The sequence below is a fragment of the Tursiops truncatus genome, chromosome 7 (assembly GCF_011762595.2).
Source record: "Tursiops truncatus isolate mTurTru1 chromosome 7, mTurTru1.mat.Y, whole genome shotgun sequence".
In the NCBI taxonomy this organism is placed as follows: Eukaryota; Metazoa; Chordata; class Mammalia; order Artiodactyla; family Delphinidae; genus Tursiops; species Tursiops truncatus.
In genome coordinates this window covers 50,459,830-50,476,106 of record NC_047040.1, presented here as the reverse complement: position 1 = coordinate 50,476,106, position 16,277 = coordinate 50,459,830, and the positions used below count along the sequence as shown (strand labels likewise).

Sequence of the window (16,277 nt, the reverse complement as noted above, 5' to 3'; positions counted from 1 at the left end):
AATCCTAAATAAATTTCAGAAAATCAAATCCAACAATATATTAAGAGGAACTGTATTATGACTAAGTGAATTTATCCAAGGAATGCAAGGACAGTTTAGCATTCAAAAATCAATCAACTTAATTCACTATATTAACAAACTGGGGAGAAAAAAACCCAAACATGATCATCTCAATAAATATAAACAATTCGCTTGAGAAAATTCAACATCCATTCCTAATAAAGCCTCTCAGCAAGCCAAGAAGAGAACAGAATTTTCTTAACTTGGTAAAAGTCGTCTACCAAAAAAAATATAGCTAACATCTTACCTAATGGTGAAACACTGAATGCTTTCCCCCTAAGATTAAAAACAATCTGTTCAACACTTCTACTCAGCATTGTACTGAGGTTCTGGTCACTACAATAAAGCAAGAAAAAGGCATAAAAAGCATTGGTTGGAAAGAAGAAATAAAATTGCCTTAATTCATACACAACATATTTTTCAAAGAAAATCCAGTGTAACCTACAAAAAAACCTACCATAGTCAATTTAATGATATTGCAGGTTATAAGTAAAAATAATTGTGTTACTGTATACTCACAATGAAGAAAAAATACTGAAAAATATAAATTATAAAATTTATAATAGCATCATAAAATAAAGTTCAGAATCATTTCTCTCAGAACTTTGAGGAAAAATGCCTTCTTATATTTAGTTTGCCTTTAATCTGAATATCATATATGCTTTTTTCTTTGGAAGCATTTATCATTTTGTTCCTTCCTTTGAGGTTCTGGTTTTATCACAAAATATGTTTTTCATTCATCCTGTTCAGCACAGTGTGTCCTATTAATCTGAAAAGTTGAGTCTCCTACTGTAGGAAATATGTCTGAAATTTCTTACATTGCATTTGCTCTCTCATCTCTTCTTGGAATCTCTGTAAGAGTTCCCAACTTCTCAAATCAATGGATCCATCTTTGTGTCCTACATTCCTAGAGAATTCCTCATTTGATCTTCTAGCTTGCTGATTTTCTGTAAACATCCCTCTACTCGGTCCATCTTTGAGATTTTTATTTTAATGATTATAGTTTTCATTTGCATTTGCATTGAATTTGCTTCTTTGTTATAACAACCTGTCCTGGTCTCCAAGTTTTTTTTTTTTTTTTTTTTTTGAGGGGGACAGGGCAGACAAGAGGATGAGGGTTGTACTTTTATCAGTATATTTCTTTACAAATTCTATAACATTGCTGTTCTTTTTTTGTTTTTAATTTATTTATTTTTGGCTGTGTTGGGCCTTCGTTGCTGCGCACGGGCTTTCTCTAGTTGCGGCGAGCGGGGGCTACTTTTTGTTGCGGTGTGTGGGCTTCTCATTGCAGTGGCTTCTCTTGTTGCGGAGCACAGGCTCTAGGTGCACAGGCTTCAGTAGTTGTGGCACGTGGGCTTCAGTAGTTGTGGCTCACGGGCTCTAGACCGCAGGCTCAGTAGTTGTGGCACACGGGCTTAGTTGCTCCACGGCACGTGGGACCTTCCCGGACCAGGCTCAAACCCGTGTCGCCTGCATTGGCAGGTGGATTCTTAAGCACTGTGCCACCAGAGAAGTCCCAACATTGCTGTTCTTAATTCACATATTAAATTTATTCATCTATCCCTTCAACAAATACTAAAATCTACTCTTTAACAGATACCTCTAGAATATCATAGGCAAAGCAGACAATATTCCATGTAGCTGACATTCTAGTAACGTAAGTAAAGTTGAATTTTTTATAATTATTTTTTGGGAAAAATAGTTGAAAAATTTCCTCCCTGCTTCTACCCCCAAAAGATCACCTGTGTTCCTCCGGGGATGCACATAGCCCACTTTGTGTGCACTATTAACTCCACTTTTTAAAATTTATTTATTTATTTATTTATTTATGGCTGCGTTGGGTCTTTGTTGCTGCACATGGGCTTTCTCTAGTTGCAGTGAGCAGAGGCTACTCTTGGTTGTGGTGCGTGGGCTTCTCACTGGGGTGGCTTCTCTTGTTGTGGACCATGGGCTCTAGGTGCAAGGTCTTCAGTAGTTGTGGCACGCAGGCTCAGTTGTTGTGGCTTGCAGGCTCTAGAGCTCAGGTTCATTAGTTGTGGTGCATGGGCTTAGTTGCTCCGCAGCATGTGGGATATTCCTGGACCAGGGCTTGAACATGTGTCCCCTGCATTGGCAGGTGGATTCTTAACCATTGTACCACCAGGGAAGTCCCCCCTCTTTTGTTAGTTGTATTTTTATTTGTTTTGGGTTTTTTTCTTAGTTTTGTGCCTTCTTTGTTGAGTTGATCTTGAAATTTTGGTGATTCTTAGTTATGCTATCTTTATTTTTACAACTCTTCTTGATAACCTATATGTATATGCTATTCCCATGTACGATAGGATCTCCTTTGTGTTCACGAAGGAAGGGAAAATGTGCTGCTGAGAGGAATGTGATGTTCATTAATTTTCTGAGTATGTCTTCTCCTCCCTCCTAGCAAACCAGGACCTTTCCCTGACACCTTGAAAAATCTCATGCCCTCACTGTACCTGTCTGGCAGCAGATGCCTCCACACTGTACTGCTTCATTGGTTGGAAGAGAGTGATTAGAAGAGGCTGTGCAGAAAAGAGTTAACATAGCAAACCTAAGACTGCTCTCCTTGGAAAGTCTTGCTGGGAAGCTGGTCTTTGTCTGGGGTCTGGGAACTTGGCTGGTAAACAGTTTCCTGGTACAAACCTTTCCTTAAATGATAAAAATGACTCACTGTACCTAAACGCTAAAACAATGTCGTTTGTGCTGAACATTTACTTTCCTTCTGATGGTCGGTCTACAATTTTGGTGCCTACTGAGCAGAGGATGCCTACCTGCCCAGTTGCCAATAAAAACCTTAGCCACTTAGTCTCTAATGAGCTTACCTTGTACACAACCCTTTGCATGTGTTGTCACAACTCGTTACTGGAAGTGTGCACCTGTGAACCCTCCTGGGAGAGGACTCTTGGAAGTTACCTGGTTTCCTCCAGACTCTGCTCATGCATTTTTCCCCTTTACTGTTTCTGCTTTGTATTCTTTCCCTATAGTAAATCTTAGCCATGAGTGCAATTACATTCTCAGTCAGATGGGTCATTCTAGTGAATCATAAAACTTGGGGATGGCCTTGAGTATGCCCAATACAGGGGCTCACCTGCATAGCTACCCTAAATTCAGTGCTTCAACCAACCAACATCTCCATGTCCTTTCATTCCCATGTCATTCTCTTCTTAATAACATCCAGAGCCATTCTCACATTTTGCAGCATTCTTCTCCTTTGGGCTTTGCTCAGTGGTTTCTTCTGTTAACTCAACACCTCCTGTCTTCCACATTTCAGGGATCCCTCAAAATTTCTGGTCCATCGAGGGCACTTGTTGTTCTGCAACAATGATTTGGATATTTTTAAATAAACATCTCTATCATCTCTAAAGATTTGGGATGTGGTAGACTGTCAAGCACATTTTATCAGTTTATATTCCCATCTCCTGGTCCCCCTTTTTCTTTTCTTTTTTTTTTGTTTTTGGCCATGCCGCGTGGCTTGCGGGATCTTAGTTCCTTGACCAGGGATTGAAAACCCTAGCCACTCCAGTGAAAGTGCTGAGTCCTAACCACTGGACTGCCAGGGAATTCTACCCCCATGTTTTAATCGAGTAAAATAGAAAGAAAAAATATTTCATTAGGACTGTCAACCTATATTTGCTTTTTGTTTGCTTTCAATTCAATTTAGCAATTATTTATTTAGGAATTAGTGCCAAGAAAAGCCAATGTATACAAAATATATATACAGATATGTGTATATATACATATGTATATTTATATGTGTTATACATTTTATGTATGCTTTATTGTGACTATTTTGTTTAAGTCACAATTTTGTTTAATTACTACATAACTTTTTTAACACTAAAAACTGTAGTGTCAAAAAATTGGGATATAGGGAAATAAGCATAAATAAAATAAGCATAAAAGAAAGGTCAGTTGTAGGTAAAAGGAGACCTGTTTATTGGAGATTAAAATGTGAAATTATAATTATCATAGAAATATAAGCAACTGAAAATTCAACTAAATTTAACACACATAATGAATGTCAATTCTATCAGTAGGTGCTGTAGGTGATTTTAAGACATCAACCAATTTGTCTTTACAAATAAGTTCTGATCTAATAGAGTATTACAATTTACCCCCAAAGTCAAGCACTTGTGATAGGTTATTATGAAAAAAAAAACTATGAAAATAACACCTTATTAAATAAAAGCTATCAAAAATACTTCAGTTAATTAACTGATTATGGACTCCAGATCAGGACTGCCCAGGTTGGAATCCAGCTTCTACCACTTACCAACTGTGCAACAGTGGGCAAGTAGCTTAACCTCTCTTAGCCTCAGTTTCCTCATCTGTAAAACTGACATAATGATTGCACTTACCTCATAGAGTTGTTATGACAATTGAATGTGTTAATATAAGTAAAGTGCTTGATATAGTGCCTGGGACATATAATGTATATTAAGTTTCAGTTATTATGATTATGATTATGATTTCATACTGGCTAAGAAATCAAAAAACACAGGTAGTAGTCCCATTACATTCATTTACGTTTGAGTAATGAGTATTTTGACTCATCTGAGTCTTTAGGAAAGTCATTCATCAACATTCCTGGGCCTCCATTTCCTCCCCTATGAATTTAAGAAGTAAACTTTACAACCTCAAAGATTCTACCTGGTTCTAAAATTCCAAATTTATTAAAGAATTTTTTAAAATTTAGAAACACCTATACTGTCCTCTCATTCTACTCTGTACACTTGAGCCCAAAACAGAGTCCCTCTGGAATACATTGTTTATATCACTCTTTCAACATTTACTATTTTTCTACATGTGAATGTATGTTCTTCATGCCTCTCCTCCTAGGACAGACATTGATGACTTTAGAGACAAAGGGCTATCCTTTCCTCTTTGCACATAATAAATATTGATTCTTCATTCCATTGTAATGCATGTATTGAATAAGTGCCAAGAACTGTTCTAGCTAGGCAGTGAGAAAAAAAGTAAATAATATCTGATTCCTGATCTCAAAGAATTCATTAGCCCAACCGATGAAATGTAATTACAATATGGTGTGATAAATGGAATAATAAAGGATGGAGTAATCAAACATGCTTGAATGGCTCACAGAAAAATAATTTTTAGAAGAAACATGAACTGGATCTTAAAAGATAAATAGCAATTCCCCAGATGGAACTAAAAATGAAACAAGGGCTTCCCGGGTGGCGCAGTGGTTGAGAATCTGCCTGCTAATGCAGGGGACACGGGTTCGAGCCCTGGTCTGGGAGGATCCCACATGCCACAGAGCAACTAGGCCTGTGAGCCACAGCTACTGAGCCTGCGCATCTGGAGCCTGTGCTCCGCAACAACAGAGGCCGCGATAGTGAGAGGCCCACGCACCGTGATGAAGAGTGGCCCCCGCTTGCCACAACTAGAGAAAGCCCTCACACAGAAACAAAGACCCAACACAGCCATAAATAAATAAATAAATTAATTAATTAATTAATTAATTAATTAAAAAAATGAAACAAAACAGTCCCCTCGTTATAACATATCTCATGCATATATGATGGAGCTATTTTATCAAGTTTTGATTTATTGTACTGAAGCTGGCAAGGCTTCGGTTTCTCTGAAGCAAGTGGACATTAATTATCTGAAGTAGAGATCTGTCTTCAGATATCTTTCTCTTCCCCGCCATGACCAATTCATCACCAAATCCTATGTATATTACCTCCCACTTTTTTCTTGAATCTGTTCATTTTTCTACATCTGAACTAACTGCACCCTAGTTCAAGACATTATCCCCTAACACCTAGGCCATAGTCTCCTAGCCAGTTTTCCTATATTTACTATTGCCCTCTTACTATAAATTCTTCAAACTATAGCTAAAATGATTATTAAAAAATAATCCTGGCCCTTCCCCATCCTGAATAGTTCAGACCAAGAGCCATTAGGTGGGTTTGGCACGAGTTAGAGTCCAAACAAGGTGAGGAGAGTGTCCATACTGGGTGAAGGAAAAGAGATGAGGGAGCAAGTGAGTGCATATTGCAACCATTTCTGGGTGTCCCTGTGGGAGTGCAGCCTGGCATAGGTTGGAACCTGCATGAAGTGGGTGGAGCATCTGCTCAGGAGAGTGACCCAATATAAAATGTGAGACACCAAGTGGGATGAAGAGGGCAACTGCACAGGGGAGGGGCTAGCATCAGCAATGGGAGATTGGTTACATAGGGGGAATTGAACATTAAGTACATATGTATCAAGGATAATGGGAATCAGGTTTCTCATTTTCAGGGAAAGGAGGAAAATAGAATGAATGAAATGAAATGGCATCATATTGGAATTGGAGGTACTGGTGGGACCTCATAGTTTTATATATATGTAAATGTGAACATGTGTATGTGTGTAAGTGTGTGTATGCGTGTGTGTGTGTGTATCTATACATATATGTATTCCCAACCTCTGTCCACTGGTAAGAATTGGGAGTAACAGCATCCCCAAAGCATGGAGCATGGTTAGCACCAAGATCTTGCTATCTAAATACCATTCTCTGAAAGAATCAGGACTTCTTGTAGAAATGGCTGGTATCAGGGCTGAGGCAGGAAAAGTGCTGGATGAGTGTAGAATGTCTTACTGTGCTCTAAAAGAAACATATTCAAAAAATGATGGGGATTGTCAAAGAAACATGCAAGTCAGCTTGAAAGAATTCCAAATAGTCAAATCTAGAACAACTTGGGCATCTAAATAAATGATAATAATGGATTTTAACCCTTTAAACAAAATAGGAATCCGTGAATCCATAATAACATAAATTAACGAATAAATTGAAAGTTTGAGGAGCGACAGGATATTCATAGGGTTTTGAAGTATCTCCCCACAAAGCACTTCTTAATTACAAAGAGAAAAAATGTAACTTTACAGTGGAAAGGCCTCACAGAAACCTCTTTAATCAAACGATCCAATTTAACACTACCAATAATGGGACAAATCAAGATTTGGGACCACATCATAATATGCAATGAAAACAACATAATGTCACTTCTACTAGATTCCCGACAAAGATGCATAACCTAAATCTGATCATGAGGAAACATCAGACAAACCAAAAAAGGGAGACATCTATAAAATAACTGGCCTGTACTCTTTACAAGTATCGAGATATTGAAAGTCAAGGAAAAACTGAAGAACTGTTTCTAACTGAAGGAGCTAAGGAGTTATGACAACTAAATGAAACACGTCGTTCTGCGCTGGATCCTACAAGGACATAATTGGGACAAATTGCAAAGCCTACAAGGGATATGAGGATTAGATAGTAGATTAGATGGTAATAATGTATCAGTGTTAATTCTCTGATGATTGTGTTGTGGGTATATAGGGGAATGTCTTTGTCTGTAAAAAATACACACCATAGTTTTGGGAAACAATGGGAATACATGTCAGCAACTTACTCTCAAATGGTTGAGGAAAACAAAGAAACTTTGAAATTTTTTGTAACATTGAGATTGTTCCCAAATTTTTTAAAGTAAAATCATAACAATAACAATGATGATGATGATATTCCATTGTCTAAAACTGTGACTTTTTATTGCTCTTAGGAAAAGAGACAAGAATCCCTAAAATGAACTATTAAGACTTTGCATGATCTTGTCCCTGTGTACTTTACCAGGGTCATCCTGCTGACTCTCTCTCTCCTTTAGGCTCACTGCATTCTGTTCTTTTTGATCCTCAATCAACCCATGGACTATTCAAGTACAAAGGCCATGCACTTGCTCTTCCCTTTGCCTAAAACATTCTCTAATTCCTTGCCCGTATACATTAAATTTCTTTTTTATTTTATTTCATTTATTTTGGTAATACCTTTTCAAACACTTTGCTCCCCAAAGGTCAGTTGTCCGTTATTTACCCTCACAGCACTATATATTTTCCCTTCATAATTATAGACTTGCTTGAATAAAAGATTAATGTGTCCTCCATTATCCTACGTCTTTGGGGCAGAGTTATAACTTTGCTCACCACTTTACCCCAGGGACCTAGCCCAGAGGACAATAAACAATGTTAATGAATAAATGAACTGTTTATGATCAATCCATTCACTTGGGCCCTTGACTCTCTCCTATATCTGCAGCCTCCCTCTCTTTTTTGGCTCCTAACCAGCTTTTAAACTTGTTTAAGTCTTTTCAAGCTTAAAGCATTTCCTCTCTTGAATCCATATCCTCCTTGAATTGCAATAAGTTTACCTGCCTCTCTCTATCCAAACTTTCAGTAGATTCCTATTGACTTACAATTTCCATTTCCTCAGCTCCCATCCAATCTCCAGTCCACTGCAATCTGGCTTCCACCCTTACCACCCACTAAAATTGTGCTTTCTGTGATGGCTATAACCTAACTGCCAGACCCAATTAACAAGTTTTAGTCAGTATCTTACCTGAATCATTCTCATTAACTTCCTTCATGTTCAGTTGTTTTTGAATATATCTAATCATCTCATTTTTGACTCCTTGATGAGCTCTTCTTTTTCAGATCACTTCTCAAATTAACTTGTTTTATTCCAAAAAAATGTATTTAGTACCTACCATATGCCAGGAAGAACTGGCATAACTGACAGTAACTAAAGCAAACAAAAATTCCTGTCTTCGTGGAGCTTATATTCTTTTTATTAAAATTAAGGTAGAATTCACTGGCAGCATTATATTAGTTTCAGGTGTACAACATAATGATTTGATATTTCTATATATTGTGAAATGATTGCCACAATAAGAATTTTAAAGAAGTTTATTCTTGTGATAAGAACTTTTAAGATCTACTCTTCTAGCAATCAAATACCCAATACAGTATTATTCACTATAGTCACCCTGCTGTACATTACATCTTCAGGATTTATTTATTTTATAACTGGAGGTTTGCACCTTTTGACTCCTTCCCGCATTTCACCAACCCTCCTACCCCCAGCCTCAGGCAACCACCAATCTGTACTCTGTATCTATGCAGAGCTTGGTTTTTTGTTTTGGGGTTTTTTTTAGAATGCACATATAAGTGAGATCATACAGTATTTGTCTTTCTCTGCCAACTTATTACTCTTAGCATAATGCCCTCAAAGACCGCTCATGTTGTCTCAAATGGCAATATTTCATTCTTTTTTATGGCTGAATAATATTCCACTATATATACATATTTTTCTTATCTAGTCATCCTTCAGTGGACATTTAGGCTCTTTCCATATCTTAGCTATTGTAAATAATGTTGCAGTGAACATATTGATGCATATGTCATTTCTTATTAGTGTTTTCATCTTATTCTGATAAATACCCAGAAGCAGAATTGCTGGATCACAGGGTAGTTCTATTTTTAGCTTTTTGAGGAACCTCGGTACTGGTTTCCATAGTGGCTATACCAATCTAGATTCCCACGAACAGTGCACAAGGGTTCCTTTTTCTCCATGTCCACTCCAGCATTTGTTATCTCTTATCTTTATAACAATAGTCATTCTAACAGGTGTGAGGTGTTGTCTCATTGTGGCTTTGATTTGCATTTCCCTGATGGTTATGTAATAGGGAAGAACCTGTATTCTATTACAAGTTAATCACTAAAGGGATGTTGCCTATAAGCTTAAATTACACATAATGCCCATCTCTGGGAACCCTGCCTCCCAGGTAACGAGCATTAAGGTAAAATACCTTTGTAGAGCTCACAGAAAACATCCTGACTAGGCCCACCTGTGAATGACTGCAAGGAAGAAATTAACACATTCCCTCTGGAGGTTGACCAGAACCAGGAAATGTTTGACTTTACTCCCTCCGCTTTTAGTATAAAAGAAGGCTGAATTCTAACTCAGGCAAGATGGTTTTTTGGGACACAAGTCTGCCATGTTCTTGGTCTGCTGCCTTTCTGAATAAAGTTGCTCTTCCTTGCCCCCAAAACTGGTCTCTTGATTTATTGGCCTGTCATGCAGTGAGCAGTATGACCCTGCTGTGTATCTTTATTTGGACATAATCTAGGGAACTTGAAATAGGTATATCCAAATCAGAATCCTTTATCTTCTCCCTAAACAGATCTTCATTCTGTGAGTGGTACTCAGCCACCTAAACCAGAAGTTAACCCTAGATCCTTTCTCTCTTTTATCTCCCACAACCAACTGATCACCTTTTCTTGCCAAATTTACTCTTTCTGTAACATTCTCCTAACTGCTCTCCCTTTCTCCAGTCATGGTCCCTTTGTATTCACTCTCCAATAGCTACCAGAATGATCTAAAATACAATCTCAGTCCCTTACTTAAAAGCTTTAAGCTTTGATTACCTAAAAGGTAGTCTATGTCTTCATCATGGCATAAAACCCACTGTAATCTTGGCCCCTGCTTGATTCTCCAGTTTTCTTTTTTGCTCTTCAATTTACTGTAAAGATTTTCGTGGCTCACAGGGTGACATAATGATTAACATTACAGTCTCTGGAACTAGGCCGCTCAGGTGTGAATCTCAGCTCTATCGTATATTTACCTTGGTTTCCTCAACTGTGAAATGGATATATTAATAGTCCCTGTCATATGATTACTTGGAGGACTGAATTACATGTGTGCTTAGACCAGTTCCTGGCACTTATTAGCTACTATTACATTAGGCTGCTTCTAATATTTCTGCCTTTGCTCTGACTACTTTCTCTTCTTTCGGGCAATATATTAGTTTAGCTATGGATCCTACGTGGTCATCATTTTTTAACAAGCTGACATTTGATTTACTACACATGAAATTGTTACCAATTACAATTTATATTAGGGTTGATGTCATAAGCCAGCATCCTCTTCATCAGGATGTTTTCTCTTTTGATAGTTGCAAACGCAGCTACTTCCATTGTTCTAGTTACATTTCTGCAGATCAAAAATGCAGTTTCTATACCACATCATTTAGATGTAAATGTGGGAGAGAGGAGTATGGATAACTCCCCAGTTTCCAGCTTGGATGACTAGGAAGTCAGGCAATACTGTAGAATGCTCAAAGGTTTGTCACCCACACACTCATAAATATTTTTATTTCTTCCAAATTTCCTACTGCCTCTTCAGCCCTCTAGACCGACACTGCTATCAATGTCACTTAAGTTAAATTCCCCTTTCTGCCCCACCCGGCCAACGACCGGAAAAATCCTCTACAGCTGTGCCTTTCCCTTTAAGAAGAACAGGGTCACAGGGAAATTGCACGCCTAAACCCGCCCTCCGGGGAAGCGGGGGGAATTGGTCCCGTCACCACAGCAACGGGAGCAGAAGGGGGCGGGCTTTGTCGTCCAGCTTCCTGTCCGCGGCGTGAGCCAGCCGCTATGGAACGGCGGCGCGGGCTTTGTGGGTATTGCGTGTTCTTCGGCTCCGGATTGAAGCCGGAGCCGGAGCCGGAGCCGGATTCCGCGCAAACGGCCACGTCAACCTAAACCTACACCGCCCTCCCCACCCCACTGCGCCCGCAGATCCTGAGACGAGTCCTCCCAAGCAGCGTCCTCCACGCCTTTCCCACAATGCCCCGCGCCAGGCCCCGCCCCGCCTCGCCTAGGAGACGGCCGCGCGAGGAGCCGAGCCGAACCGGCCGCTGGTCGCTGCCGGTGCGGCTGGCTGCTCCTACCGCGTCTCGGGCCCTGCGGGCTAGCGGTCAGAAGTGCGTGCTTCCTTACCGCACGCACAGCTTGTGTTTGGCCTAGTGGGGTCCGCCGCCAGGGATTGAGGATGGGGAAGTAGCTGCAGGAGACGACCTCGCAGCACCGAGGTGGGCATGGGCGGTGGAACGGGGCTTTGCTGGAGCTGGCGGCGGCCTGGGCCCTCCGGGAAGGGAGGAGCTAAATGCCTGTGCACCGGAATCTCCCCTCCTTTTCGCTCTCGAGGCTGGTTTATTGTGTTCTCGCTTCCAGTCTTCTTCCTTTCTACCTACACCGCCATTCCTCCACCCAGCAATTCCCCACTTTTTGCTCCAATTTCTCACTTTACCCTCAGTTATCCAGGTTCCTTTCTCCCTAATCCAACCTGAGATTTCACACACCAGCAACACTTGACAGTCTCTTTCACCCAGTGTCTCTATCTTTCCCCTCTCCCCGCAACCCATCCTGGAGTGGTGGCAGCGAGGAGTTAGTGTTGCATTTACCTGCAGCTTCCACCTGTCCCCGCAGCTCGGCGCACAGCCTCAGGCACGCCCACGCTGTCTGAGAATCACCGCTAGGCAGGGAACAAACATCGCTTGTCTAAAAGTGGTGTTTGAGAATATATTCTCTATTCTAAACGGTTTTTTTTAGTCTGGATGTTTATTAATCTCCATCACTCTGTTTTACAAAGGGTTTTCTGGTGGCGTGAAAAGGATTAGAAATGAACCAAAACCATTCACAGGTAAGGAAAAAAAATTTAAATAGGCATTTAAGATTAAATGAAGAAAGGAGGAACTGAGGATGCTAGGAAGGTTAGATTTTTCGAAGCATTATGACATGTTTGGAACTATTGATAAAGTATACAAGTTTACATGTGATCTGATTTTATTTTTACCCTACACAGGTGAACATGTCTAAATAACTGATTCCTTTTCTCCTTTTGTTTCTTTTCTATTTTTATTAATGCCAAATGTAAACTTTGCAGTAAAATTACTGTTAACTTGCAGTTATTAGTCTTCTAGTTTATAAAATAGTAACTACTTAGGTATAACGTAAGCACCTTCTGAGAAAATTCAGGGGAAGAAACGTCCGACTATGTAAGTTGTTACAGCAATATAAATTCACTGCTATTCCTGGACGGTTTATATGAAAAATACAGACCCTTTAGAAGGATCTGTTGCTTCTTTCTAGTACCCCCAAAGGATATTTCCTACAAGTGAAATTTGATTGAAATGAAAACTGAATAGCCTTAAAGGGGTGAAGAAATAACCAAAAAGGAAGCACATCAAAAGAGGCAAGCTTAAGCTGGGTAGAAGATGGAAGGAAATAGCTTTCCCCCCGTTCTCCCCTCTTGTGGTCTGGTGCTGATAGAGCAAGTTGCTGCACTTGTTTGTTTGTAAAGAGTTCTAGGTAGCTGCCACCTCACTAGCTACCTTTTACCTTTATCTGCTACCTTGAGTGATCTCACGAATCTGGCTACCTAGATAACGGAAGCAGTGAAGGGGGCCCCCAAAGAACAGAGCCTGATTTGTCATTTACTGGAGATTTTATTGCTGGCCATGTTATTTAGTAAATAGTGTTAATGATGTGTTTGGTTTTTTATTAATGTATTTCAACTACCTGATTTTCTCTCTTTAGATTAACATTTTGGGGAAAAATTCATGATACCTGTTTCACCTTTGGAGTAATGTGGACAGAAGTTCTCAGATTTGCATATTACATCAACTGGAACCAGTGGCATTATCTTAATGTTCACTTGAGTCAGAACTTGGACAAGAAAAACAATGGGAGTCTGGTTAAATAAAGATGACTATCTCAGAGACTTGAAAAGGGTCATGCTCTGTTTTCTAATAGTGTATATGGCCATTTTAGTGGGTACAGATCAGGATTTTTACAGTTTACTTGGTGTATCCAAAACTGCAAGCAGTAGGGAAATAAGACAGGCTTTCAAGAAATTGGCATTGAAGCTACATCCTGATAAAAACCCGGTAGGTAAAAATTTCTTTTTAAACATATCTAATTAATGTGTTTTAGTAAGTTTTGGTATGTATTTAAATTATTTAAAAAATTATTTTAAATAAGTGCTCAAAATGCTTAAGAACAATCACGTCAAAAATCATAATTCAACTTCTGTACTAAAAACAGAAGAAGCAAAATGTTCTAAGTTCAGAATAGTGTAAAGGAATGTCAGTACCAAAAATACAGTTCTCTCTTAATTTGAAAACTAATTTCCAACAGTTATATTACAGATATTAATTACAAAGCAGTAGATTTCCTAGTAAAGTAGCTTAAAATCAAGTATTTTAGAACAGTAACAAAAATTTCCTTAGAACTTAGAGGGTATGTCTTGCTAAAAATGGCAGTAATAGCTAATAATAGTATGCTTCAACTTTAACTATTTTCTCCCATGTGCAAGTCTAAGAACAGAGTCAGAAAGTATTATAAATTAAAACTTGGGAGCAGCCAAATCCAGTTAATTCCAATCATAAATATTTGATTATGTATCCTATGATGTAATCCTTCAAAACTGTATTAGTTTTCATTCTTAAGGTATTTTTATAATTTATCTCATTCATTTTTTTCTTAATGAGATTTGATACTTATCAAGGAGAAAGATTTAATTATATCTAGATAGAATTTTTTTACTGTTAATTTCAGTAACTGCAGGGGTTTTTTTTGTTTTTTTTTTTTTTACTATTTTTATTTATTTTTTATGTTTTATTTTTGGCCTCACCATGGATTCAGTCCCTGACCAGGGATTGAACCCCGGCCACTGCAGTGAAAGCCTAGAATCCTAACCACTAGGCCACCAGGGAAGTCCCTAGATAGAATTTTAAATAGGATTATTTTATTTTGATTACATAAAGCTGAGGAATAGAATCAGTATTTCTCTAAAACTCTTGTTAATTGGTAATCTTTTCTTGAGATCTACATTGTATTGTGTTTAGGGTTTTCATTTTTTCAGATTTTTCTTTAAAATTTCAGAATGTTATTTCTTTTAAGTTTCTACATGAAAGATGGTAGACCACTTACAACGAAGTATTATTTAGATGAAAACATTCTTCAAAAAACAATTCTATGAAACAATAACAAATGAAACGTATTAATCCACTTTTGAGTTGTTACTCTGATATTAGTCCTTATGTCATTATCTGATAGATTGGAGTACATAACTTTTTTTTAAAGTACTGAGTTTTGCCTCAAATAGAAAAATAACCTACAAATTTCTTTGTGGTTGTTTTAAGGGTAACACATAATATTTACAATATTAAGTGTTTACAAGGGTTCATTAGTCAAGTTTTTTCTGTTGCATCTCTTAGAAGTAGTAACTTATATTTGATGACCACCTCTATCAACCTTTTGAAGCATCAATTCCCATTTCTATTACTTTCGTTTTTGTTTTTTTTTTTTTACGAGGGCCTCTCACTGTTGTGGCCTCTCCCGCTGCGGAGCGCAGGCTCAGCGGCCATGGCTCACGGGCCCAGCCGCTCCGCGGCATGTGGGATCTTCCCAGACCAGGGCACGAACCCGTGTCCCCTGCATCGGCAAGCGGACTCTCAACAGCTGCGCCACCAGGGAAGCCCCTACTTTCGTATTTTTTAAGATTGGAGTTCTTTAGAAATACTTTTTGACTTTTTTATTTCAAAGCATGAGCACCCATTTCATATTGTACTACTCCTCCTTATCTTGGTATCTGTTCACACAGAAATCTCAGGATTAAGTTAAATCGATTGTGTATCTGAAACAAATATTATATCTAATATTTTTTAATAGAATAATCCAGACGCACATAGTGATTTTTTGAAAATAAACAGAGCATATGAAGTACTCAAAGATGAAGATCTGCGGAAAAAGTATGACAAATATGGAGAAAAGGGACTTGCAGATAATCAAGGAGGCCAGTATGAAAGCTGGAATTATTATCGTTACGATTTTGGTAAGATGATATGATATTCCTTATGAAATTATTGTTTATTCGAGTAAATTTAGAAAATTTTGTTTCACCACTTAGCTAATGTATAAACTATTACATAGTTAACATGTGTCCCCTTGACCTTTTTTTTAATTTATTTTATTTTATTTTTGGCTGCGTTGGGTCTTTGTTGCTGCACGTGGGCTTTTCTCTGGTTGCGGCGAGTGGGGGCTACTCTTCGTTATGGTGTGCAAACTTCTCATTGTGGTGGCTTCTCTTGTTGGGAGCACGGGCTCTAGGCGCGCGGGCTTCAGTAGTTGTGGCACACAGGCTCAGTAGTTGTGGCTCGCAGGCTCTAGACCGCAGGCTCAGTAGTTGCGGCGCACGGGCTTAGTTGTTCTGCGGCATGTAGGATCTTCCTGGGCCAGGGCTCGAACCCATGTCTCCTGCATGGGCAGGCAGATTTTTAACCACTGAGCCACCAGGGAAGCCCCCCATTGACCTTCTTTTTAATATAACATGAGAGTGGAATTCAAAAGGAAAGTCAAGTAGTATGTAGATATCTGTATAAATATGAAGGTGTTTTGGTCATAATCTTGCTAAATACTTTTAAAATAAGGATTGTTATTTAATTTTTAAAAATATTTGTATTAGAAGTTAAATATTGAAGGCTTTCAGTATTTTTAGAGCATCATATTTTCCAGGGAAGACTAAAGTT

General features: G+C 38.7%; 1 protein-coding gene across 4 annotated transcripts in view; it reads left to right on the top strand.

Moving 5' to 3' along the window:
- Nucleotides 1-11,563: 11,563 nt before the first annotated feature.
- The window catches only part of DNAJC10 (DnaJ heat shock protein family (Hsp40) member C10), a 60,408-nt gene continuing 55,694 nt past the window's right edge, over nt 11,564-16,277 (top strand). For 2 of the 4 annotated variants that reach the window (XM_019931566.3, XM_073807511.1), the window contains exons 1-4: nt 11,565-11,777; nt 12,338-12,388; nt 13,285-13,634; nt 15,421-15,583. In XM_019931566.3, coding sequence (XP_019787125.1) covers nt 13,431-13,634; nt 15,421-15,583 — 367 coding nt within the window. In that variant the 5' untranslated portion in view covers nt 11,565-11,777; nt 12,338-12,388; nt 13,285-13,430. Of the gene's footprint in view, nt 11,778-12,337; nt 12,389-13,284; nt 13,635-15,420; nt 15,584-16,277 lie in introns of all 4 variants that reach the window. The other 2 variants (XM_019931567.3, XM_019931565.2) reach the window with 2 other exon arrangements.